Here is a 23,625-nt window from a genome sequence, read left to right as displayed (position 1 = left end):
TCCCCCTTTTTTTTTTTTTTTTTAAGTACTTCTACTTTTAGCTAAATATTGAAATAATACATTAGTGGACTTTTGTTTACATGTGTAGGAGGTCATATAGTTTGTGAGGTTGTAATAATTGAGATTGAATTCCTGCTGAGAAGAAGCTCTTGGTATCTAAGAACGGCCTGCACTAGGGCTTCTGTTGTCCTCTCAGGATGTGAAAGTGAATGTCTCCCGGCAACAAAATAATTTTACAGTTCTAGCGATTGTGAACAGTGAACTAGAGAAAGTCTTAATACAAGAATATGTGAAACATGTTCTCTACAAGGATATGTGAAACATGTTCTCTACAAAAAGAGATTGTTGTACGAACACTGGTTAGTGGCAGAGACGCAAGGTACATGAACAAAGTGATGCTGATTTTCGCTATTGCTTAAATAGTATCATACATGCTATGCTTTCAACTTGCAAGCTTTTTTTTTAAAGACTTTTCTGTTCTTTGGTATGGGTTTTTATTTACGGTTACTTGCCTTTAGGCCAACAGCCAAACTCACACAATTGACCTTTGATGGCAGCACAACTTTAACTGCCATTTTCTGCACTGGTTTTATTAATGTGACGGCGTTGCTGATAAATGTCAAATGTCTGCCTCATTTTGGTGTGTATTCACAATTCTGCTTAACATCTTAAGGTGCTTAAGTTGACATTAGTGATATCATGTTGGTGTATAATGGACATTATATATCTTTATCAGATCATTCAACCACCCAGCACCTGAGAGGTGGGTGTACACAAGCTGGGTATTTCTGGGCAGTTCTGGCTATTTTAACGTGTTGGGCACAACCAGAGTTTAGTTGCGTTTCAGACAACCATCCGTAACTTCCTGACACGTTTTTTCTTCATCCCTCAAGGTGCCATGAGAGACCACTTTAATGTGCTCTGGTTTGACACCGCAACAGTGTGTACACGGGCGTGGGTGCTGCTAACATAAAGCTTGTCACATGTCTGTTGCCACTATTGAAGCCCCTGGGGTTTCACACGTGCTTCCCAGATAACACCGTTCTTATTTGAATTCTCTATTTGTAAAGACCTGTATAGACCACATTGGTACTAGGTCGCTGTGGTGCTGAATGTCCGCTCAGAACAACCTTATTGTACTATCCGTGCTGTATTTAAGACACATCTAAAGGCGTTGCCACACAACACCTGGCCTTGACTGTAGTAATTGTTTGTTATCACAAGCGTGTTCTATTTGTATATTGGTGATGTAATATCATGGTGTATGCCAGATAGTGAGAGAAGGGAGATGTTCAATCTAATTTCTCCACTCTCACTGTGCAGCGCAGCATATTTTTCTATTTTTTATTTAAAACGGTTTTCCAGTGGTTGAGATTAATTAATTTTCTGACTAGAACCACTGTGCTTTTCTGTACAATAAAACATGTCATTTAATATATTTTTGTACGTGTTATTTACTATTTTAGATTATTATAGTTTTTTTATTGTTGTTTACCCCCCCCAAAGTATTGCAATTAATATCAAGCCAAATAAATACTTCAATCATATTTAATAGAGGAGATTGAGGGACACATGATTACCTTCCCAGTGATCACCTGTATTAGTTTGAACTGATTTTGTACAACACAGAGCTTACATCTACAAATGGCACACAGCCTTTGGAGACCATCAATTGCAGAGTTCCAGGTGTTGAAATTGAACACAACACTTCATGACAACATAAGTTGCAACAGAATTAACAACTGGTCTGTAATGATTCAGGCCGGAGGTCTTCTGTTCTTAATAGGTACAGGAATGATGCCTGATGTCTTGAAGTGCACAGGTACAGTGGACAAGGTCAGGGGCTGATTGAAAAGGTCTGTGAGGATGTGAGGTAGCTGTTCAGTACAGTCAGGGATGGATTACTGCACGGGCCCAGGGGCCCAAGGGGTCAGGGGGCCCTGAAGCCCAAGCCTTTGCATGGAATCATTGTAGGCCATGAATCTGATTGAATTTAGTATTGGCCATCCCCAAAATGCACCAGAATACAGGAAATCACATCAAACGAATAAAAAAAATTCCCCCAACCCCCCTCCCACATATACGACAATAAGTGGGGGGTCCTTAATACATCTGGGCCCAGGGGCCCGAAAGTTCACAATCCGCCCATGACTACAGTACATGAGTGTTGTAGGCGGGACGCCACCAGGCCCTGCTGCTTTCTTGCTCATCTGTTTCACGAGTACACAAGCTGTACTGTACACCTGACCTGTTGTAGAGTGGTGGTGAAGGGAGGTGGAGCAGACTGAGTTGTATACGATACAACTTTATTTCAGTTTGTGCTGAAATTCTTTTTGCATCCCTGGGCAGCTCATTTAAGGATTTAAGGTATCTGTGTCAGTAGAAGAGTGCCTACAGACCTTCACATACAGTAGTTTTTTTAAAGGGCAGGTAATCTATTGAAATATCACCTGAGCAATATGTACAGAGGCCATGTTTTACAGGACTGTTAGGTTAATGAACATCTGTCTGTTTCAGGGAACCAACTACCCATTACGAAAAGTGTCAATTAACACAAGTGCTAGCTTGCCCTACACCCCCCCCTCTCTCACTCTCTGTGCCTCAGAGATAATTCATTTTGTCCAAAGTTGATGGAGGGATGGTGTAAATCCCTGCTGATTTCTGTAATTATCTGCCCCATATTTCTCAGTGGCACGTTCAGTATTTTTAGGAGAAGAGAAGGGTTGTGCACAAATTTCTGATCTTCTGACGCTATCGTCCTCAGTCGAGAGAGAGAGAGAGGAACTCGGAGAAAGCAGCAAGGTAAACTGAGAGGCGAGGCAAACAAGAAAAAGTGTTGCTTGAAACTCTAAACATCAAGGTGCATAAAGACAAAAGTATAGGCTACAGAAATCTTAAACTCAGTCGTTCGTCCACTGGCTCTGGAGAAGCAATGCTGTCTCTGTGGATGATCTCCGTCGCATGCGTGGGTCTCGGCTCTCTGTGCTCTGGGAAGGGGGGGCTGGAGTTCCCCAGCTTCGACGGGAAGGACCGCGTGCTCAACATCAACAAGCGGAACTACAAGAAGGCCCTGAAGAAGCATGACATGCTCTGCGTGCTCTACCACGAGCCTCTGTCCACCGACAAGGGCCTCCAGAAGCAGTTCCACATGACCGAGATGGTCCTGGAGGTGAGGTGGGGTGGGGTAGAGCGAGGAGACGTAGGAAGGGCATGACAGGAGATTTGTACAGTATAGGTGATCTGGCCTGGTTAGAGGCTTGTAATGTATTATGGGCTCAGTTATGAGGAGCTTGAACTGGTAAAGGTATGTTTGATAGAGAGGAGGAACTCAAGAGCAAAGACTTTGATAAGAGTTGCTGTTTTCTGGTGAATCCAACAGGAATGTGTTGTATTAGGTTTCAATGCAAGTGGATGTACAGAGTATACTCAGACTAACATATCTACCATTAGTACTATCCACAGTAATGTATGATGATGTATGCACACATTCGGGAGCCTTGTACGGCAGGCGACATCTTTCCACAAATGTTAGATTTTGGCATCTTTAGATTAGATTATAGATTTCTACTTCTTAACCTAGCTTTCTTTGCTTTTAGTGAACATTGCAGCTCTAAAACTAGGGCATCTATTCAGTCTCACCTGTGGAAGCTCTAATGATTATAATCCTGGCACTGAATGGTCTCAATAACTGGGTCATGTGTAACTCCATTACTTCCTGTCCTCATTGGCAGGCTTTGTTGTCCATGCATGTTGTTTCATCAGTATGACCTGATGGAGATTTAGTAGTCCCTTGGTCCCTCTTGACAACCTTCTATTCCCACCTCCCAGTTAGCTGCCCAGGTTCTGGAGGACCGAGATATTGGGTTTGGGCTGGTTGACTCTCGCAAGGATGCCAAAGTGGCCAGAAAACTAGGTAATGCTTCACTAAACTTCATAATTCAGAGGATACATGTTAGTCCAATATAGTATTTGTGATTCTAATTTGATAAAAATCTCACTTCACTTTCCATACTGTTTTATGGGCAACCAGGACTGGAAGAAGAAGGCAGCATCTACATATTTAAAGATGATCGCCTCATTGAGTTTGACGGAGAACTGTCGGCTGACACTCTGGTGGAGTTCTTGTTGGATGTGAGTATGACTTCAACAGGGTTTTATGTGAAATGCCTGATGCACATTCCACTCTAGGAGTAATCAGTTACATATCACTACACATATCACTTACTCTTCACACACAACCATATAGTATTATTCTGAACAACGTTCAACCAGCAGTTTGACTGGATTTAAACATGGAGGGCATTTGCTGCCCTCTGCTGGGCATAATACATAAAGATCTCCTCTCATTTTCTCAGGCCCAGCTCATGTCTAGTTGATGTTCTGTAATTCTGTAATTCTTCACTTTTACTTTAACCTATGCTGGTTGTTTCACTACCTCTGGCCTGATTGCTTCTGTTTGTTGTCTTGCTGCCACGTTGCAGCTCCTGGAAGACCCAGTGGAACTCATCAGTAACTCCCGGGAGCAGCGAGCCTTTGAGCGGATGGAGGGCCATTCCCGTCTCATTGGCTACTTTAAGGGGGAAGAGTCGGAGCGTGAGTATTCTCTTTGAACACACTCAATATAGTTACTTACAACTATAGCAAAGTGTCCATTGCAATGCATAGCTGCTGCTGAAGTGGAGTGGGGGAATGGGATCATTTATTTTATGAGGTAACAAAGTACTAAAAGAATTGTGTTACAATGATGGCTCATTCCCAGATGTGCATAGAGCCTACATTTTAATGCACAGGGGAATGTTTTCCATTTCTATTTGTTCCTGCGTAACAGAAGGACAGTCAAAATTCAGACTGGGCCAGTGAATCCCAGAGATGTTCCCCTTGAGTGCTCAGTCTATGCAAAGATGAGTCCCTGAACAACAGCACTCTCCAAAAATAGCACTCACCACTCAGTTTGTAAGAACAAGAGCAGTTTAACAAGGTTCTCAAAAGGAAGTGAGGAAAATGTCTTTTGGATGTTTGTAGGCAGAACTTAAACTTAGTCTAAAATATAATGTACTATATAATTATTTTAAGTTGCCTCTCTCTCCCTCTCTCTCTCACTCACTCACAGATTATAAAGCCTTCCTGGAGGCAGCTGAGCAGTTTCAGCCCTACATCAAGTTCTTTGCCACTTTTGATAAAGCGGTAAGTTTATCTTCTCCCACAATGCTGTTGACAGAGTGAATGCTGAACTTCAGTGAATGCTGGTAGAGAGGTGTTTGTGTTAGACTTTGGATGGCCACTTTATTTTACTATGTAGGATGATAAAGACATCCTCTTTGGCTTTGGCCTCTTTGGCCAAGATTAGGCTTTTAACCTTAATGTCCATATTGTGTTGTTTTAATATGATGAGCAGATTTGCATATCACAATAATAATAAATGATCAAGAGAGAAAAAATACTCTTTTGTGATTGGCTGTAGGGTAGATATTAATTCTGAATAACGGGGCACCTATGATGTAGATCTGGTAAAAAACAAAAGTTCATCACCGTTCAATGTCAATGCTCATTGAATGGTAACTATAACAACCATACTGTAGTAGAACAATGGGTGAGCCTGGAATCAGGCTTCGCAACAATGGACTCACTCAACTTTAAACAAGCTAACTGTCCACCACTATCAATCACTGTTACTGTATGGCCAAATAAAGTTGTACAACAAACTGAACAAGTCGGCTTCTTTTTAAACTGAACCACGTGTTTCCTTTGCGTGCTATAAAGGCATGACTGTTGTCTATAGTGGCAACCAGGTGATAAGCAGGTTAACATCCTTCCTGGTGTCCCATTATACGGAATTACAGTAATTGACTTGGCAGAGGACACTCCCCTCCGCTGTATGTCGGGGAGTTCTTAGCCTCCACCTCTTCCATTAATTCCGTATAACAGGACACCTCGGTGGCCGTTAAATAAATCCCTTAAATATTGTTTCTGTTTGTCTATACTGTATGTTGCAGGTTGCCAAGCATCTGACTCTAAAAATGAATGAGATTGACTTTTATGAGCCCTTTATGGAGGAACCAGTCACTATCCCTGGAAAACCCAACTCTGAGAATGAGATTGTAGACTTTGTTCACACACACAGAAGGTATAGTAAGTGTACTAATGTGCAAGAGTAACATAAAAACCTACAGTATATCCACATAGCCTCATTTTTAAAATACTACATTTTTGAATTCTCTACAGGCCAACTCTAAGAAAGTTGCGCTCTGATGATATGTTTGAGACCTGGGTAAGGAAATTAATGTTTAGAAAGTTTAATTTACATCTTGAAAGTCTTGTTACGCAGTTTCTAAACTACAAAATATTTTGTAACATACAACAAACATGTATTCACGAACCGCTAGCTGCCTGTAAAAAAACACAGCCCCTGTGGACAGCCCAGGCTCCACAAACAAAAACAGCCTGGTCCAGCCTGGGGGGTATTCCAAGTACGTGGTTTACCGACAAACCTCGATAAGTGAACTCAGAGTAAGTGGTAAACATCCTACAACAAGAGCCCTATGGCATTGTTTTGTAAGGGGAATGAAGCCATACAGCTCTTCTATTAATAGGTTTACTACTTTACTATTCTGAGTTAACTTACCCAGGTTTGTCACTAAACCACATACTTGGAATACCCCCCTGGACCATGAAACATAACAGACTGTTCGAGCCAATCGCCACGCTTAGAGAACCTTTAAAGAAATAAATCAATTATACATCATAACATTGTCATTGAATGCCTACGTGTCACCAGGCTTGCAATCTGAAAAGTGTTAAATAAGGTGCCATTAGAATATAACATGACTACTTTTGAATGATCCCATTGGATATGATCCTATTGGATCCACCAATGGTAAATTCTGCAGCAAGATGACATTTATAGCACATTTCTGCATTCTGTCTTTATAACAGGAGGATGACATGGATGGGATACACATAGTAGCCTTCGCTGAGGAAGAGGATCCCGGTTAGCTGATAGTTCTGAAAATATACTAACTGTATTTCTTAATGATCGTATTTTTATGTTTCACTGTGGGTTGCAACTAGTGAACATTTACTGTGTATCACCTCTAAGATGGCTATGAGTTCCTGGAGATCCTAAAGGAGGTAGCAAGAGACAACACCAACAATCCTGACCTGAGCATCGTATGGATTGATCCTGATGACTTTCCTCTGGTAAGACTTCGCAACATCCAACTGCTGGTAAAGCTGATACCATAATATGGTATGTGTAGAATACATGAGCTAGTTGTTTTTAAAGCATTTTAAGCAGACTTAACTGAGCAGGAAACTTCAGAGAAGCGTGCGGTGTATGCTTGTTGAATGTGTGTGATGACTACGCGATATCTTGATTTTCATGGTAGGCACACTACCTGCATGAGAAGATGTGTGTTTCGTGGAAGTTGATATGTTCTGAAGCTGCCATGCACATGCAATGCATCCTATGTAAAACAGGGATAATTGCATAGCATTGAAGGGATGGTGTTGGCTTGGACGTGACACTTTGTGCAATCCTGGCCGGACTGTATTTGAGTTCTTTTTTTCCAGTCAGCTTAATGAATTCTGTGATGTTTTCTGTGTAAACTGTGTGAAACAACAGCACATTTGTCTTTTACACAGCTAACCACATACTGGGAGAAGACCTTCAAAGTGGACCTTTTCAGGCCACAGATTGGTGTGGTGAACGTCACTGATGTGAGTCCCTTAATCACAGTGCCCACAACAAATGTATAACCTTCATAATACACACATGCAAGGACAGGCTTGAATGTGGGTATTTTTTTGTAAACAAACATGAATGGTACTTAAGTTAGTTACTCAGTGGTGGATTTGCCCTTCAAAACCACATGCTGAACGGTATTGTCACAGACTTTGTGGTGCTTGTTTTTGATATGTTTCTAGCTAGTCTCCAAAAGCCTTAAAATGAATGATAAGAACAAGGTTAAGTGACTGTGGCTGAAAGGTCGTTCATGTTTTGTATTGATGTTCTTGTCCTTCTGTTTTAGGCGGACAGTGTGTGGTTGGACATTGCTAGTGATGAAGCCTTACCATCAGCAGAGGCCCTGGAAGACTGGATAGAGGATGTGCTCTCTGGGAAGATCAACACAGAGGATGATGACGATGAAGCAGGACGTGAGGGCGACAATGAGGATGATGATTACGAAGAAGAGGATGATGAGGATGAGGATGCTGATGATGCAGATGATGACAGTGACTGAATTTCATTATAGTTCTTGAAGTGTGAATCCATTGTATACCTTCAAAAGTCTTATTATGTCTGGTGTTTTAGTGTAAAGGAATGTATTTCATGCAAAGGGTTAATCATTTGAGCAAGGTGTCCAAAAGCAATATTCAAAAGCAATAGGTTTCTTTGGAGGATGGATACCAAATTATGAAGAAATAAAACTGAATTAATACCTAGTAGGCCCTACTACGTTTTTATTTCAGACACATAAGGCTACTTACCTGGGTATTACTCCTTGAGTGAGTGTATGGTCACAATTATAAAAATCCCTGTAATGTAATCCAACGGCAAATGACTGATTAATTCCACTCTTTTTTCGATCACTCTCTTAGCCAGGTATAAGCAAAAACAAAAAAAATCACTCCACTGAGGATGGTTCAAGGATTAGATGGCTCACTTATTGTATCTAAATGGGCACTTTCGGTTGAAACTATTATGGAAACTATTGTACCAGCTGCGAACAGACAAATGACTTGCTGTGACCTATGACTTACTATGCAGTGCAATAGTCTGTCGATCTGTTTGTTTCGACTTAGTTCTTTCACAGTAGGTTTTTTATGTGATGGAAAATGCCCTCTCTCAGCTACTGTAGTAAACATCTGCACGTGGTCCTCAGGGGGATATCACATGACTCTCTGAAACAGGAAGTAACAGAACGAGAACTGGTGACGACCGACGAGGGCTGAAGTGGCTACTAATAACTTCTGAAATAATAATATACTAACCATTTCAAGTTAAGTGTAAAAACGTTTGCGTAAATATTAAATGCGCCTCTATGTGACCGAGGTAGGTGGGTGTCACTTAGTGTAGACCAGTCTACAAGTAGTAAAAAAACAGCTGTAGCCTACTCACGCTATCTTAGGTTTCAAGGAACAACCCTTTTCCGCAATGGTGTCGCTGATATGTACTTTACAAGATCACCGAGATGATGTGAACTGGTGCGTCTTTTCCGCCAAATTGCTGGCTACTTGTTCAGCAGACAAGACCGTTCGTGTTTACTACACTAAAGACTTCAGCGAGCTCCCCTTCTCTCCTCTTTCGGGCCATGGCTATCCGGTGCACTGTTGTTCCTTCAGTCCCTGTGGACAGTATCTGGCTTCCTGCTCTACAGACGCTACAACGGTGGTCTGGCAGATGGACAGCGGCGAAATAGAGGCCGTTTTGGAACATCCCGGTAGAAGCCCGGTCCGAGTGTGCGCCTTCTCGCCCGACTCGGTGCACCTGGTGTCCGGAGCTTCCGATGGCACGCTGGCGCTGTGGGATTTCACGTCTAGATCAATACTGAGGTCTGTCCCAACTGAAAGTGTTTTAAGATTCTTGAAACATGTTTTGGTAGAACATACTCCCAGTGAAACATCGGTGTGTTCCAGTGAAATGTTGCTTATCGGTACTTAAATGTCACATCATAGTAATAACATCAACAATCAAGTAACAACAAGTATAACTGTGATATATTCAAGGCTTTCACCATAAACACATGACATTTGCACAAAGGCATTTGCCAATTTACAAACAGACCCAATTACTTACACAAAAGTCACACATAATGTCACAGACTGGATTGAATTTGTGCTACTATTTCTTCCAACTTAAATAGGACGGGTGGAGTGGCTGACACCACTATGGTCGCCTGCTCCTTCAGCCCGTGTGGTCAGCTGTTTGTCAGCGGCTCCATGTATGGAGACCTTAGAGTGTGGAACCTGGAGCTGAAGCAGCTCTATGCTGAGAAGAGTGCTCATGACCTTGGTGTCACCTGCTGCCAGTTTGCCCCGCAGATGCAGAAAGGTACAGATAGCACTCATGGCCCATAAAATCACCATAAACCTAAACTTGATCACCGAAGTTGGGGTTTCTTCTTTTTTTGGATTAACCCAGTCACTGATTTTCCGGTTGATTTTTCAGTCATTGAGTGTATAACATTATTTTTATATAATACATTTTTAAATACAAGTACAGCTAATTGCTCCACATGATCCTCAAACTGTGTGTTCAGTTTGTGTGCTGATCATAGCTATAAGCAGTTCCAACCAATTAACACATCGCTTCAACTGTCCAACCATGAGACACACACCTAGACCTGATTAGCCTGATTACACCCCCCCCTCCTGCCCCATCCAGTTGTGGTGCGGAAACTTCAGGGATTGTAAGTCCTAGTCCTACAAATCAAATCAAGAGCATGGAAGAGATGAGTGTATTTTGGCTGTTGAGCTGAAATTTCACTAACTTTGGCACTTGCAATCATCTTTGATGACGTTGGGCCATGCAACAGGATTACATACATTCTCCTTGATGTCTGAGAAATCCACAATATGATTTAGGGTGTGCAGCTGATTACTGTAGAAATAACACTCATGTATATATTCCAAAGGTAGTCACTTATGTTACAAAGCAGGGCAGTCTGTGATATTTTGTCTGTGATACTTTGCTGATTATCCAATATTTTGTCTGAACTATACATTATTACCACCAAAGTGCCACAGAAATAGTTCAAAATGTTCTGTCCTGGCCTCTGGTACCAAACAAAAAAATAAAACTGGATATTTTTTTTATCCCGTTGGCAAAATAGTCTTCGGATAAGAGACCACAAATTCTGGTCAGGCTTTCTCTTTACTTGGCTGCCGGTAGACAGTAGACGGTGTTGTGAGCCCCTGAGCCCCAGGTAGGTCACTGAATGAGGGAACCAGTGTGCGCTACCTTTCTGCGTTTCTGTGGGGATATTAATGAGGCCTGGACAGGCCCCGCTGAGTTCAGCTAGGAGTCTCCTGAAAAATGAAAGGAGAGAAAAATGTGTGTTGGCCATAAATAGGCAGCAGGGCAGGAGGAATTCAGCCATCTTATTTTTAGCGGTAGATTTAATATAGAGGCTCTTGTCATAGGAATGACCGTTTGACTTTCTGTGTGGAAGCCTCTCTCTCTCTCTCCTCTCTCTCTCTCTCTCTCTCTGCCCTCTCCAAGGCGTTGAATGTTGCATATGTTTTAATGGCACATTAATGTGAAAGTGAGAGCTGCAGAGTCTGATAAAGGAGTGTCATCTCTCTCTTACTCCACTCTTCTTCTTCTTTTTCCTCACCAGCTTTCTTTCTCACATGCACTCTTTATTTGACTCCCTCTTTTGGGTCAGTTTTTCTAGTCAGACCTGCACTGAAAAATATGCGTCGGTCAAATGTAACCATTAGATATCCTTCACATACTTCTGAAATGCTTTGTGTGTCATTACAATGGTTTATGTACCATGATGATAATGACAGAATTATCTGGTATAAAAGGTGAAAGGTGAACCCTGTGCAGTGACTAAGGCATAGGGGGATATACTGTAGCATAGGAACTGTTGTGATCAGAGTGCAACTACTGACGTCTCTCTTGCGTTGTCCTCCCTCTGTCTTCCTCAGGGACCGGTGGTAATGTGGTCCAGTTCCGCATGGCCTCCTGTGGGCAGGACAGCCTGCTGAAGGTCTGGAACATCTCTTACACTCCACACGCAGGTAGAGTACCAGCACTCTGTAGATGTACTGTAGGTCTGTTATGTTCCTGTTTTTCTTTCCGTAGGCTTCTTTATGTGTGTGGCAAAACGATGTGCACTGAGACCGCAATGTGCTCCACCACGTGTACTGATAATGCATGTGTAACTGACAGTGTTGAAACTGAAGTGTATGATTATGTGTAACTGATGTGAGTGATGTGTTGCATGTTGATGTTTTGACTGGTGGTGATGATGTGCGTTGATGTGTTGACTGGTTGGCCAGGCTGTAAGATGCAGCTGCTGCACACTCTCACTGGTCAGACAGCTCCCGTGCTCTCCTGCAGTTTCTCAGCAGACGGACAGATGCTAGTGTCTGGGTCAGTAGACACACACACACACACACACACACACACACACACATTTAAATTGCCGACTCTGATCCCTCTCGGTCTTTCCCAACTGTCTCTCACTTATATATATTTATATATATATTTACAGCCTTGGTAAATGTTATACAGTATTATACATTAACTTTAGTATTAGTAGCACATTCATTCATTGATTCAAAATGCAGATATATAAAGGCGGTGATAATGTATTGGCTAAAGAACTGGGCTAGCATGCAGTAGCCAGAAGTTTTGGTTCAATTCCTGGCTGCCACCTCTGTGCCTTTGTGCAAGGTCTCAAAAGAGACTAGCCATGTAATTGATTCATGTCTGAAAGACATTTTGGATACAAGTGGCAGCCAAATGAATAAATGACTGATATAATGTAATAATCTCAAGCATCAGCAGTATGCTGCACATACACTGTGTGGCCACTAGGTGGTGTGTGTAATCCACATTATCTATTGCAAAATCAACTGAATGCAGACGCCTGTTGTATAGTTCATGGCTCCCTGTTATACCCGTAAAGTTAACAGAGCTGTTATTTTTTATCTTCTAACATTTATCTTTTTTTTCTCAATAGGTCGGTTGATAAGACTGTCACGGTGTATGAGGCTGTAAGTCTTTGTTTGTGTGGGTTTATTCCATGTGTTTGTGCATATTCAATAATTGCCTGTGATATCCAAAACTATTGCTTACCTTGATAAACAGGGTTCATTCTGTGGATTTAGGAAACAGAAGTGCTAGAGAAAAAGTGTTTATCAGTGACATCAGCAGCAATGCTTGCAAAAAGCTGACTGTCCACACATCTTCCTCCAAGACCCAAAGAGACTAGCTACTGCTGACCGATACTGACATGTCTCCATTTAAAAATCTTTCTTTTATTCAGTTTACAGAGCCCTTTTTAACATGCATGTGTGTGTGTTCACAGAGTCAGGGCACCCTACTGTATACTCTGAGCCAGCATGAGAGGTGAGGTAGTGTGCCAATGTGTGTGTGTCATCCCCTTTTGGGACACTCTTAAATCTTACTTCTCTAATCGTCAGCTAGACTTGATCATCTGCACAAACCCATAATCACACATCCTCTGATACTTGTGTTATCACCTAAAATTTGATTTATAATTCTAATTTTTTTTATGTCATGACCACAATGCTACTTTGTAGAACGTGCAAAGAAACTGACAGATACAGAGGTGACATGTACAGAAAAATGTTACATGGTATTTGTGGCCACTTGCCTTTGCACATGCAGTGTGACTCAAGCCTCAGCTTGCGTCGTGCCTCCCCTCGTGTCCTATCCCATGATCCTTTGCTGTGGTGCAGGTACGTGACGGCATGTGCATTCTCCCCCATGGCACCGCTCATCGCCACTGGCTCCATGGACAAGAGTGTCAACGTGTGGAGAGTAGAGGATGGCTGCAGCACGCATGGTGCTTATCCTCACATACACATGCACACACACGCACAGGCACATTGAAGAATCTGTTTTTTGCTTTGTGTAATGAGCACATTGCTTACATGTCTTTTTTGGCAGTGTTATTATTTGGAAAAGATGATGACTAGTAATCAAATTGCCTGAATGGCTATCTATTTTAGTTTGTTCTTAATGTCATAGTTTGTAGTATGTATTACTCATCATTTTGTCATTATGTATAGCTACGACGTCCAGTTAGACAGGAGAACTGCACTGAAATAGCCATGCTAGCTGATTGACTTGTGAATGTACATTTTTAAAGCATAAAATATAAAGACAGTGGACAATACAGAAGACGGTGTATTTAAAAAGGAACAATCTAAATACACACACACACACACACACACACACACACACACACACACTGCATCATCTCATATGGTTCAGTTGGGCTGATATTAACATTGGTTTTATCTGTTCTCTCCTCTTTGTCCTGAAACACTGTGGGACACGAAGAAGGCAAATTCCTCCCTGGTGAGTATACACACGTGTGTGTGTGTGTGTGTGTGTGTGTGTCTGTGTCCTCTGCTGCTCTGGCTCATATCAAACCCGACTCACATTAGGTTAGCCAAGGAGATGCTCATTACACAAAGGACACAAATTCTGCTGATATGAAAGGAGATTATTGTGTGTGTGTGTGTGTGTGTGTGTGTGTGTGTGTGTGTTGGGGCGTCACTAAATAAGCATCTGTGCAGTAAACACACACACACACACACACACACACACACAAATGCATTGAGAATTGCTCACACATGAACCCCCTCTCACCTCTCTGCAGTCTATTCCCTATTCTTGTGGAAGCGCTGCCTGCAGACAATCAAATTGACTTTTCCTTCTTCTCGGGCTGATTACGGATGCACCACCTGGGCCTCTGTAGCTGGCTCTCTGAAATGCCATCTCAACCCCCCGCCCTAGCCTCTTTCTTCCGTGGCTCAGGGAAAAGAGTGGAACTCATTTCAGTTTTTCCTGGGTGAGATTGAATTGATAAAGATGAAACACATCCAGCACAGCTAACTCTCGAAGTGAAGACCTTCCCTTCCCTCCCCGAGTCATCCACACTACTCACAGACACACACACACACACACACACACACACACACACACACACACACACACACACACACACACACACACACAGACATACACAGACATGCAGACACTTTTTTTCACACACAGACATACACATTTTTTTTCTCTGACTCTTTTTCTGTCACTCACACACAGACACCGACAGACACACACACACAGGCACACAGACACACACACACACAGACCGTTGCGCTATACTGAGTGTTTCTCTTCTGTTCAGAATCCCAGAGCTCAAAGGCGGCTGCTTCTCTGAATGTTCTTTGAAGCGTTTTTGTTAGGAGTGGCGTTCCTTTTGTTTCTTTGTACCCCAGCATCATTACAGTCTTGAGTCTGATTGGTCGAGAGAGGTTGATTATTTCCCACATTGCATTAGCGTAGTTTGCACCCAACACTGCCTGAAAGATGTGGAGTGTATGCAGATGCAGAATGTATGCCGATGCCAAAATATCCACAGAGGATTCATCCCTGTTACCTCATTACTCTATTAGTGATCCCTGTTACCTCATTACACTATTAGTGATCCCTGTTAGGCGGAATCCTCGCCTTATCGTGTTTGTTATACCTTGTCAAGGTTCTTGTGTAGGTTGCATGCATGCTTACTCTTTTTTTCTCCTCTCTCTCTCTCTCTCTCTTTTTTATATATATATATATATGACCCTGACCCCTCTCTGTCCTTCTACTTAGGTGAAGAAGCTGCTTCCTCTTGTGAAGGTAGGAGTGAACTCTAATTTGGATAGCAGGGAACCTTGCATTACACACAGTCGAAATGCCACTAAATGGACACGGAAACAATAGCCAGCTATATAGAGTATGGTTAGTAGATATACTTTTCACAGGAAAAAGTGAGCGCCAACAAGATAAGAGATGCTATCAGAACATTTGGACACTGGTGGTGGTGGTGGTTGGGATGGTTGTGTTAATGGTGATGGATGGGCTGGTGAGGTGGTGTTGATGGATTGCATCCCTTCTCCAGCTGCATTAACATCAATGTCTTTAGGAGAAAAGCCTCTGAGTTTCCCATGAGGGTGTTGGCAAGAGGCCTTATAAGGAGGCTCAGGTTACTGCTGTCTGAAACTGATTCAGGATCAGCCTGTATAACCCCTCCCTAATGGGCAGCTATTACAGTATAAAGGGCCCAAACTGACATCAGCCTCAGAAAGATGAGGAGGTGTTATTAACATACACACACACACACACACACACACACACAATAAGAACAAAGTGCTCATCTTGAACAGTCTCCCATTCACACACCCATAAAACAGTGTTCATTATGCACTCTCTCCCCTCACACACACAGTCAAAAGCTTGATGCCTTGTTTCACACACAAATCCATCACAACCTTCAGAGCCAGTGCTTTTTTATTGTTATTTCTTTTGCTACTCACATTCGCTCCTCATTAGAAGAGACATTTCACGAAGGAGGGCTGTAGTTAGGGAAAAACAGAATAATTGCAGTGTCCTGATGCTTTTTTCCCCTGTTGGGTTTCTCCGTGCAAATGAGCTAATGATGGTAATTAATGCTATTGAACACTGATGGATGCCGTGTGACACAGAATGATGCGGTATGCCTCTCAACCTGGAGAGGAAGTCCGTGCCTGCTATTTAGCAGCAATTGTAATTGTTTAATATCATCATAAAGCAAGTGTTTCTAATCATGCATCTTTTATGCAGGTTGATCCCATAACCCTGTCATAAGACACTTTTATCTACTTAGTCATTGAGGAGTGAGTACTGTGGTCACATGAGAAGTTCCTCACAAATCTGCCGTGACAGTTGAGGACTGCCGTTGCCGACTGCACTTGCTCCTTCCTAAGTGTTGACCGACAGGCCTGTAGTGAGTTTGTCCAACTAAACCGTTTGTCCACTCTTGTTGTTTTGGCTCCTCCAGGTGGAAAAATGGGAGGCCACTCCAGGCTGATGCCGAGCGATTGGTCAGAAGATGACGTGTCATCGTGGTTGCGGCAGGAGGGTCTTGAAGCCCTAGTGGACGTGTTTAAGGCCAATAACATTGACGGGTCAGAACTTCTCGCCCTCAACAAAGACGCACTTGCCACAGACATGAAAGTAGGTACGGTATTTATCATCTGCACTTCAACCTCAGATAGCCCCTCAGGGCCCAGCGCAGGTGTTATTTTTAACAACAGTTGTAGGTGAGATAGACAGGTGGAAATGGGTCAGTAGAAGCAAGAGTGGAAATGTCACGTAAGTGCTAGAACTCACACAGAACGTTCCTGGTATTTCCTTGGACACGGATCAAGGAATATTTTCTCTCTCTCTTTCTCTCTTTCTTTTTCTGTGTGCCACTCCCCAGCCTCTCTTTCAGTCATAGATGTTCAGCATTTTTAGCAAGTCAAAAAGCCCAACATCATATATTACATGAGCAAAAGCATAACACAATCCCCGGGATTGCACTGAATGTAAACAGCAGCTTTGCTCAATATTACATAAGGCATTACCCGGCTGGTCTGAGAGCAGCCTAGCGAATTTATGTGTTTCAAAGCAGCTTAGCGCCTTATGCCAGCATGCTAAGACCACTAGGCCTTTACATAACGCCTCTGATAAACATCACTCTCACAAAATACCACTCACTTGCACACCAGCTCCTAGTATACCATAACAATGAAACCCATGTAATCAAATCTGTCTGGCAATGGCACGGAAGGGGGATTGGAGCTCGGGGGTGGGAAGGTTATCAGAATTTAATGCTTGATGTGTCTTGTGGCCATGTTCACTGCCCAATGCCCACTTGCCCACACAGAGTGTGTGTTTGTGTGTTTGTGTGTTTGTGTGTTTGTGTGTGTGTGTGTGTGTATGAGTGGAACTTTAATGTTAATTAAGTGCATTACATGATATGCATTTGTTATTGTCATATTTATGTTGTTTGGGCTGCAGAGTCGATGGGTCTCAGAAGCAAAATCATTCGAAAGATCGAGGAGCTGAAGATGGAGTCCATGTGCACAGGGGTCCCAGACGAGTACCTTTGTCCAATCACACGCGAGCTCATGAAAGACCCCGTCATTGCTGCAGGTGAGTGCTGGTGGTCTACCAGTGGCTTCCACGATTGTGCCTATGAGGAAGGCACTTAACCCCACTTAACTCAAGTAGCTCCTGTAGAGCGTTCACCGTAAGTGGCTCTGGATTTGAGTGTCAGCTACAACTGCAAGTAATGTAATGAAAACATTCTAGAACACGCTGGTATGTTCTACCGTTAGGGGTGAAGATAGCAGCTTCTAATGGTACTACCATTATGGTAGACCTCAATAACATAGTCAAGATGGTAATTGAATGGGTGGATGCACTTCCTTCCGAGAGGCACTTTGATGGCTTTAAAGAGATTTACTTTGCTGAACTGACCACATACATCATGCACAGAACAGCATTTTACCACCTGCATTCTCACCTTACCAGCCACATAGCTGTCAAGACTCATCACTACCAAGCATTTAGTAGTTGCTAGTTTATGTGTCTCATGCAGTGATATGCAATCCCAAAAGTAACATTTTGATTTGATTGTCTCTTTAATTCACTTTCATGCCATGATCAATTGAAAAATAGCTTTTCATCTTTTCATAGAGGTATTGTTTTTACATGGGTCCACAGCTGGTTTTGTTTCATTGCACATTAAGAACAGGGTTTAGGGACAGAGTATCATGCGGTAGTTATGTTGCCTCAAGTCCATGCAAATCAAATAGCTGATCTGAATTTGATTTAAATCGTAAGAATGCCTGGTCCAGCATCACTTCCCTTTTGCAACACATTACCATTTGTCGCTAACATGTCCACGACTGCAGAGGTGTTAAGATGCCCTGCATTCTGGAGCATTCTCCCTTCATTCTAAATTCCATATAGATCCAAATACCTTGTGTCTGTTCATGGCTAGGCAACTGATCTGAGTAGGCTGTGAAGCAGTGATCACCTTCTCTCTTTATTGGAGAGTTTATTAGCAGACGCTACCATGCCTGTTGCATGCCTCTTTCTTTCTTTCTTTCTTTCTTTCTTTCTTTCTTTCTGACTTCTCTCTCCGACACACACACACACACGCACATACGCAAAGACTGTTTCATCCATTAATGTATGTCAAATATTTATTTAATTTAGAATGTTAATGAAATATAATGTCATGTAGTTTAGTCAGAGGGCAGCAGTTGAGTGGTAGTAGATGTAGCCAGTTGCTTGGCTGTCAGTAGAAGACCATGGTGTATGGACGACTGTCCTGCTCCCCACTCATCAGGTGGTCAAGGGCCCATTCAGATGGGACAAGGAAACTGAAAGGACCAGCTGTGACAACAACAATACTCAAGTCAACATTCAACATTAATTCACTTTGTCAATTTACACAATTTAAGCATATTTAATAACAATGGCAGATGACCAAAGAACCTCATTGGAGATCATTGGAGATTTCATTTGAAAATAAGCATTTAGTCTAGTCTTAAACCGTATATTGGAAACTGACCATATCAATGGTAACCACTGTAAGTTATCACACACAGATTGTACTAAAAACTTAGCTAACAGCTAAAAACCTTTACTTACAGTACATGATGGCCACTCTATCTTGTCCAGTCAGGTCCCGGCGACACAGCTGGCGATGGATCAGACCCAAGCCTGTTAGAAAATGTTTGAAACAGGTTAAGAGTGGGCATAACTGATCAGTTTATGGTCAATTCCATAGGTTCTCAACCTCTTTGGGGTTAAGGCCCACTGACTGATTATGATGAATTACTGATAATGGTGAATGTCACACACATCATTATAGACTATGAGCAGGGGTGCTCATTCTCTTATGCCCATGTTTTCTATACATACAGTGTCCATGAGCTGAGCACAAACTAAAGGCAAGTTATGGCATTATTCACAGATTAGGAAAGGTGATTTTAATTTGCTGCTCGACAAGGGAAAAGGGTGATGACTTGATTTTTTGTTGTTGTTGCTAGAGCAGGCATATAGAAAGTTGTGAAATTGTAGCCTACTAAAGACCAGATGTTTAGTTGTGAATCTGACTAACTATCCATATAAATGTTAACCACTATAAGGTATCACTATGATTGTAGACACAATAATTCCTCCATGTCTGTGACCTCACTTGCTGGTTCTGACAATAATTATTTTAATTATTTTCAACTGGTTTTATGATTGTGATATATTTGTGCTACGCTGGCCATTGAATGGTACGATTGGCCACCTAACAGTGATGACATTTGTCAAAGATTAATTTAGGCTTACTGTGATTAAAACTGTTCCAATGATAATTTCCTAGATTAAGCAAGGTCATACCTTGGTCTTCCTCTTCCTTGTTTGCTGATGACCTCAGATTCCCCATGAGGTGGTCAAGAGTACAGTCAAATGAGACAGGGTAACTGGAGCCAGGGCCAGCTGTGACAATTACAACAACACTCGTGTCAAACGGTCACATTTGATATTCATTAATTTTGTCAATATCAATGTCAGTGTATGTTTAAGCACATTTAATAACAGACCCCAGCCAACCTGGAGCATTAATACGATTTGAGATATTAGACAATAATTTAGGTTATAATTGTGATTATAATTCATTTAATGATATTCTCAATTGGTTATAATTGTATTCTTTGTATGGTGCCAATATAATGCTATGATTGGCCACCTAACAATTTCACAAATATTAGCTTAGGCATACTGAGAGCCAATGATCTTTTGCTTGGTCAAGCAAGTTCATACCTTGCTCTTCCCCTCCCGTGTTCGCTGATGAACTCTGCTCCTCCATGAGGTGGTCCGATAGGACAGGGTAACTGGAGCCAGGGCCAGCTGTGACAATTACAACAACACTCGTGTCAAACATAGAGACATTCAATATTCACTAATTTTGTCAATATCAATATCAGTGTCTGTTTGCAATTTAATCACATTTAGTAACAATGGCAGATGATCAAAGACTCAGTTTCGTACATAAATTGACCCTACTCGTACACTTTGAAGATCTCCATTGAAAATGAGCCTTTAGTCCAAAACAACTACCAAGTAGGCCTAGCCACTATAACTGTATTTGCAGTAACTAAAATAGTTTACTTACAGTGCATGATGGGCATGTTGCAAAGGACAGGACCATCTTGTCTGGTCATCTCCCTCCACATCTGGGCATTAGCCACAACCCAACCTGTTAGGAAAGTTTTGAAAGTGTATCTGTGGCCAGGAATTATCAGTGTTATTCTATTATATCATCTGTTATTCACATAAAAGTATACTGTGGGTATTAGCTAGCCAAAGTTATAGCATAAGCTGTGCTATTTGTGTTCTTACTTGCTGGTTCATCAGCCTGAAGATCCAGTTCAGCAGGCTGAAGAACTACTCCAGGCTGAGTGATCTCGATGTTAGCCACCTCACTTGCTAATTCAGCAGGGTTGAGATCCTCTCTAGCCTGAGTGTTCTCGGTGTTTGGATCACTTGCTGGTTCAGCAGGCTGGAGATCCTCTCTGGTCTGGAGAACCCAGCGTGGCTTGCGCCTCTCTTGAAAAGCCCGCACAGGTTTGCCTTTAACCAAATGATTTGGCTTTCTCAGCTTCGTGTACAGCCCAGATGTCAGTTGCTTCTTTAGTTTTCTTCTCTTGATCTTGGCCATGGCAGAGTTGTGACAGATCCGGTAGTTCTTGGTCCTCTGTCGTTTTCTCTTTGGTCTTAGCCGGTTTCGGATGGTGTTCAAGAGGGCTCTCATGGCTCCCATGAAGCAACCACTCTCTCCTCTCACCTCGCCTCTCACTTCCATCTTCAGCCAATGTAGTGGAATAGAAAATAGACTTCTCCTTTGTCCTTGGCAAGATTACCAATATCAAACAGTTAAAACAGATGAATCAGTGAATAATTTGTAAAATCTCCAGGAGCAAGCTCTCTCTCAGTGTTATCTCTGGTGTAGCCAGGTCCAACTGATTCAGTATTCTACCTCAGTATTCTACTTTGCACAGTTAGAATGTTCAGAAGATTCCAAATGATGATGCCCCAAAGCATTCTAGAACTCAACTTGTAATGATTTAAATCCACTGATATTCCATGTTAGATCAGTGGTCAAGTCAAGTGATCTAATGGCCAATTTACACCAGACCAAAATTAGCTTCAAGTCAATTTATTTATATAGCAAATGTAACATAACAGGCTTGACCCAAAGTGCTTTACAAATGATTAAATAAGAAAATAAATAATAATACAGCACAAAATGCAAAATGCCTACCTGAGAGAAAAAAAGAATACATAATAATACAAAAATAATAACAAAGCAGTGGTAATACTAATGGACTTCATAAATGAAACCATGGGAGAGATTAGAGTGTACTAAACGCTAGGGGAAAAGATGGGGTTTTAAATTAGATTTAAAATTATCTAAGGTAGGGCTGGACTTGATATGGGAAGGGAGACTATTCCAGAGCCAGGGAGCAGCAACGGAGAAGGCCTGGTCACCTTTGGTTTTAAGGCTGGAGGGGGGAACAGAAAGGAGTTTTTGGGAGGAAGACCTAAGTGACCTATGGGTATAGTAAGGACTTCACAGATATATTGTGGTGCTAAACCATTGAGAGCTTTGAAAACAACTATTTTAAATTCTATTCTGAATTTCACGGCTAATCAGTGTAGTTGAGACAAGACCGTAGTGATAAGCACAATTGTGATTCTGATTTTCCCTCTTCCCATAGATGGCTACTCGTACGAGCATGAGGCCATTGAAAGCTGGATCCGCACCAAGAACCGGAGCAGCCCCATGACCAACCTGCCTTTGCAGACCACGCTGCTCACACCCAACCACACCCTCAAGATGGCCATTTCCCGTTGGAGGACCAGCCACTGAGGGATGCTGGGATTTCACTGCCGTTCACCCCACGTTGGCCAGACTTAACTTCGAGACTGGGGAGCTGCATGGCTGCAGGCTTTTAGTGGTCTGTCAAGGTTGTTTGCCATGCTATGCAACTCAAAGGGAACAGGGTTGACACGTATTAAACACCTCCAGTAGAGCATATGTAGGGTTCGCCTGGAAGCCAGACCCAAATTTTCCAGAGCGGGAAATTTGGTCTGGAGTCGTTCCAATGATAAATCTATATGCCTAATTAATATATTAAGATATAGGCCAATAAAATAGTTTGGTCTGGCTTTATATGATTATGGACACATGAGCAACAGAGAATCAGTCATCCACATCACCTGAGCATGCTAGAGTAGATTTTGATTACGCTGTGGAATGTTGATAAGTCGCAGCTGAGCGGTTGTCAAGCAACGTCATAATAATTTTATAGGTGTAGTATATCACTTTTTAAACGACACCCTTTTCAACCTAGACCATGGTATAACCTAAATATCACCTTATGTCTATGTGCCATGTATTTGATGTAATGACATTTGTTAAAAACATATATTTCATTAACATTTACTCAATGGCTTGCATTTTGTATTAATGAAGGTTGAGAAATGTGTCATTTTCAATTTGTCTGCCTTACGAAGCGTAAATCTACTGATTGCTGTTGTACTTGATCCACTTTCCTGCACACGACTTGAGCATATTACCAAATCAAATGTGAGAAAGCAACTCTAATATTTGAATTTGCATGTAAATATACAGTTCCTGTCAACTGTCACCCTGTGAGCCTTTCTAGCTATGTGATATTAAAAAATAACATACTGGAAATATTTCCATGTCAGCCAAATGCTTCCCAGTAATATGACCCCTGGAAAATAATTTTCAATTAGTCCTGAATTAAAACTTTAAATACTGGATGTAAATCTCTGGGCTTTGGTTCGGGGCAGGATGTGTATAGGCTTGGACATCTTCCCTTTATATTTGTTGCGCCAGCTCGCCATAACTCTGCAAAAATACTACACCTATGAACATCTAATGGCAAAAAATCAACAATAGAAAATAAAAAGAGACATGATGTGACAGGAGTTGATGTGTGTGATTACTTTTGTGTATGTGTGCTGCGTTTTGAGTG

The 23,625-nt window shown here is 42.0% G+C and overlaps 3 protein-coding genes across 7 annotated transcripts; 2 read left to right on the top strand and 1 right to left on the bottom strand.

The window, feature by feature from the left end:
* Positions 1-2,768: 2,768 nt before the first annotated feature.
* On the top strand, positions 2,769-8,442 carry LOC125288645 (calsequestrin-2-like). 2 transcript variants are annotated; one of them, XM_048235181.1, is made up of 11 exons: positions 2,769-3,169; positions 3,829-3,913; positions 4,031-4,131; positions 4,482-4,593; positions 5,111-5,184; positions 5,994-6,124; positions 6,223-6,268; positions 6,934-6,988; positions 7,097-7,197; positions 7,642-7,716; positions 8,028-8,442. In XM_048235181.1, exons 1-11 carry the CDS (start codon positions 2,933-2,935, stop codon positions 8,238-8,240), a joined length of 1,230 nt encoding a protein of 409 aa, XP_048091138.1. In that variant the 5' UTR covers positions 2,769-2,932; the 3' UTR covers positions 8,241-8,442. The 2 variants fall into 2 exon arrangements, with proteins under 2 accessions (XP_048091138.1, XP_048091137.1); XM_048235180.1 differs by having other exon boundaries at positions 7,097-7,224.
* A 479-nt stretch (positions 8,443-8,921) lies between these two features.
* On the top strand, positions 8,922-23,578 carry wdsub1 (WD repeat, sterile alpha motif and U-box domain containing 1). Of its 3 annotated transcripts, none has more exons than XR_007192466.1 (12): positions 8,922-9,552; positions 9,864-10,051; positions 11,656-11,748; positions 12,010-12,103; positions 12,696-12,729; positions 13,044-13,084; positions 13,438-13,544; positions 14,045-14,062; positions 15,362-15,388; positions 16,569-16,744; positions 17,573-17,707; positions 22,339-22,473. XR_007192466.1 is itself a non-coding variant. In XM_048234362.1 (12 exons), the coding sequence occupies exons 1-12, from the start codon at positions 9,155-9,157 to the stop codon at positions 22,488-22,490; spliced, it is 1,464 nt and encodes a 487-aa protein (XP_048090319.1). In that variant the 5' UTR covers positions 8,922-9,154; the 3' UTR covers positions 22,491-23,578. The 3 variants fall into 3 exon arrangements, 2 of the variants coding, with proteins under 2 accessions (XP_048090319.1, XP_048090318.1); XM_048234362.1 differs by having other exon boundaries at positions 14,048-14,062; positions 16,569-16,748; positions 22,339-23,578; XM_048234361.1 differs by having other exon boundaries at positions 16,569-16,748; positions 22,339-23,578.
* LOC125288206 lies at positions 18,804-21,417 on the bottom strand. Of its 2 annotated transcripts, none has more exons than XM_048234365.1 (6): positions 21,104-21,417; positions 20,733-20,816; positions 20,381-20,467; positions 19,958-20,056; positions 19,217-19,288; positions 18,804-18,958 (listed from the first exon to the last, which is right to left on the bottom strand). In XM_048234365.1, the coding sequence occupies exons 1-6, from the start codon at positions 21,378-21,380 to the stop codon at positions 18,861-18,863; spliced, it is 717 nt and encodes a 238-aa protein (XP_048090322.1). In that variant the 5' UTR covers positions 21,381-21,417; the 3' UTR covers positions 18,804-18,860. The 2 variants fall into 2 exon arrangements, with proteins under 2 accessions (XP_048090322.1, XP_048090321.1); XM_048234364.1 differs by having other exon boundaries at positions 18,805-18,958; positions 20,960-21,417.
* Positions 23,579-23,625: the final 47 nt, after the last annotated feature.

The sequence above is a fragment of the Alosa alosa genome, chromosome 23 (genome assembly GCF_017589495.1).
Source record: "Alosa alosa isolate M-15738 ecotype Scorff River chromosome 23, AALO_Geno_1.1, whole genome shotgun sequence".
In the NCBI taxonomy this organism is placed as follows: Eukaryota; Metazoa; Chordata; class Actinopteri; order Clupeiformes; family Clupeidae; genus Alosa; species Alosa alosa.
The sequence above is the reverse complement of the archived record's forward strand: the minus strand, read 5'-3'. Positions and strand labels throughout refer to the sequence as shown.

What these genes read in the sequence shown, in the direction of transcription:
- LOC125288645 (XM_048235180.1), top strand. Translation starts at nt 2,933, where the DNA reads ATGCTGTCTCTGTGGATGATCTCCGTCGCATGCGTGGGTCTCGGCTCT. An exon ending in CAAAGTGGCCAGAAAACTAG is followed by an intron (nt 3,914 to 4,030) that starts GTAATGCTTCAC and finishes ATGGGCAACCAG; the next exon opens with GACTGGAAGAAGAAGGCAGC. An exon ending in GTGTGGTGAACGTCACTGAT is followed by an intron (nt 7,717 to 8,027) that starts GTGAGTCCCTTA and finishes CTTCTGTTTTAG; the next exon opens with GCGGACAGTGTGTGGTTGGA.
- wdsub1 (XM_048234361.1), top strand. Translation starts at nt 9,155, where the DNA reads ATGGTGTCGCTGATATGTACTTTACAAGATCACCGAGATGATGTGAAC. An exon ending in ACGTCTAGATCAATACTGAG is followed by an intron (nt 9,553 to 9,863) that starts GTCTGTCCCAAC and finishes CAACTTAAATAG; the next exon opens with GACGGGTGGAGTGGCTGACA. An exon ending in CTGTCACGGTGTATGAGGCT is followed by an intron (nt 12,730 to 13,043) that starts GTAAGTCTTTGT and finishes GTGTGTTCACAG; the next exon opens with AGTCAGGGCACCCTACTGTA.
- LOC125288206 (XM_048234364.1), bottom strand. Translation starts at nt 21,380, where the DNA reads ATGGGAGCCATGAGAGCCCTCTTGAACACCATCCGAAACCGGCTAAGA. An exon ending in CAACATGCCCATCATGCACT is followed by an intron (nt 20,468 to 20,732) that starts GTAAGTAAACTA and finishes TAATTGTCACAG; the next exon opens with CTGGCCCTGGCTCCAGTTAC. An exon ending in CACGGGAGGGGAAGAGCAAG is followed by an intron (nt 20,057 to 20,380) that starts GTATGAACTTGC and finishes TAATTGTCACAG; the next exon opens with CTGGCCCTGGCTCCAGTTAC.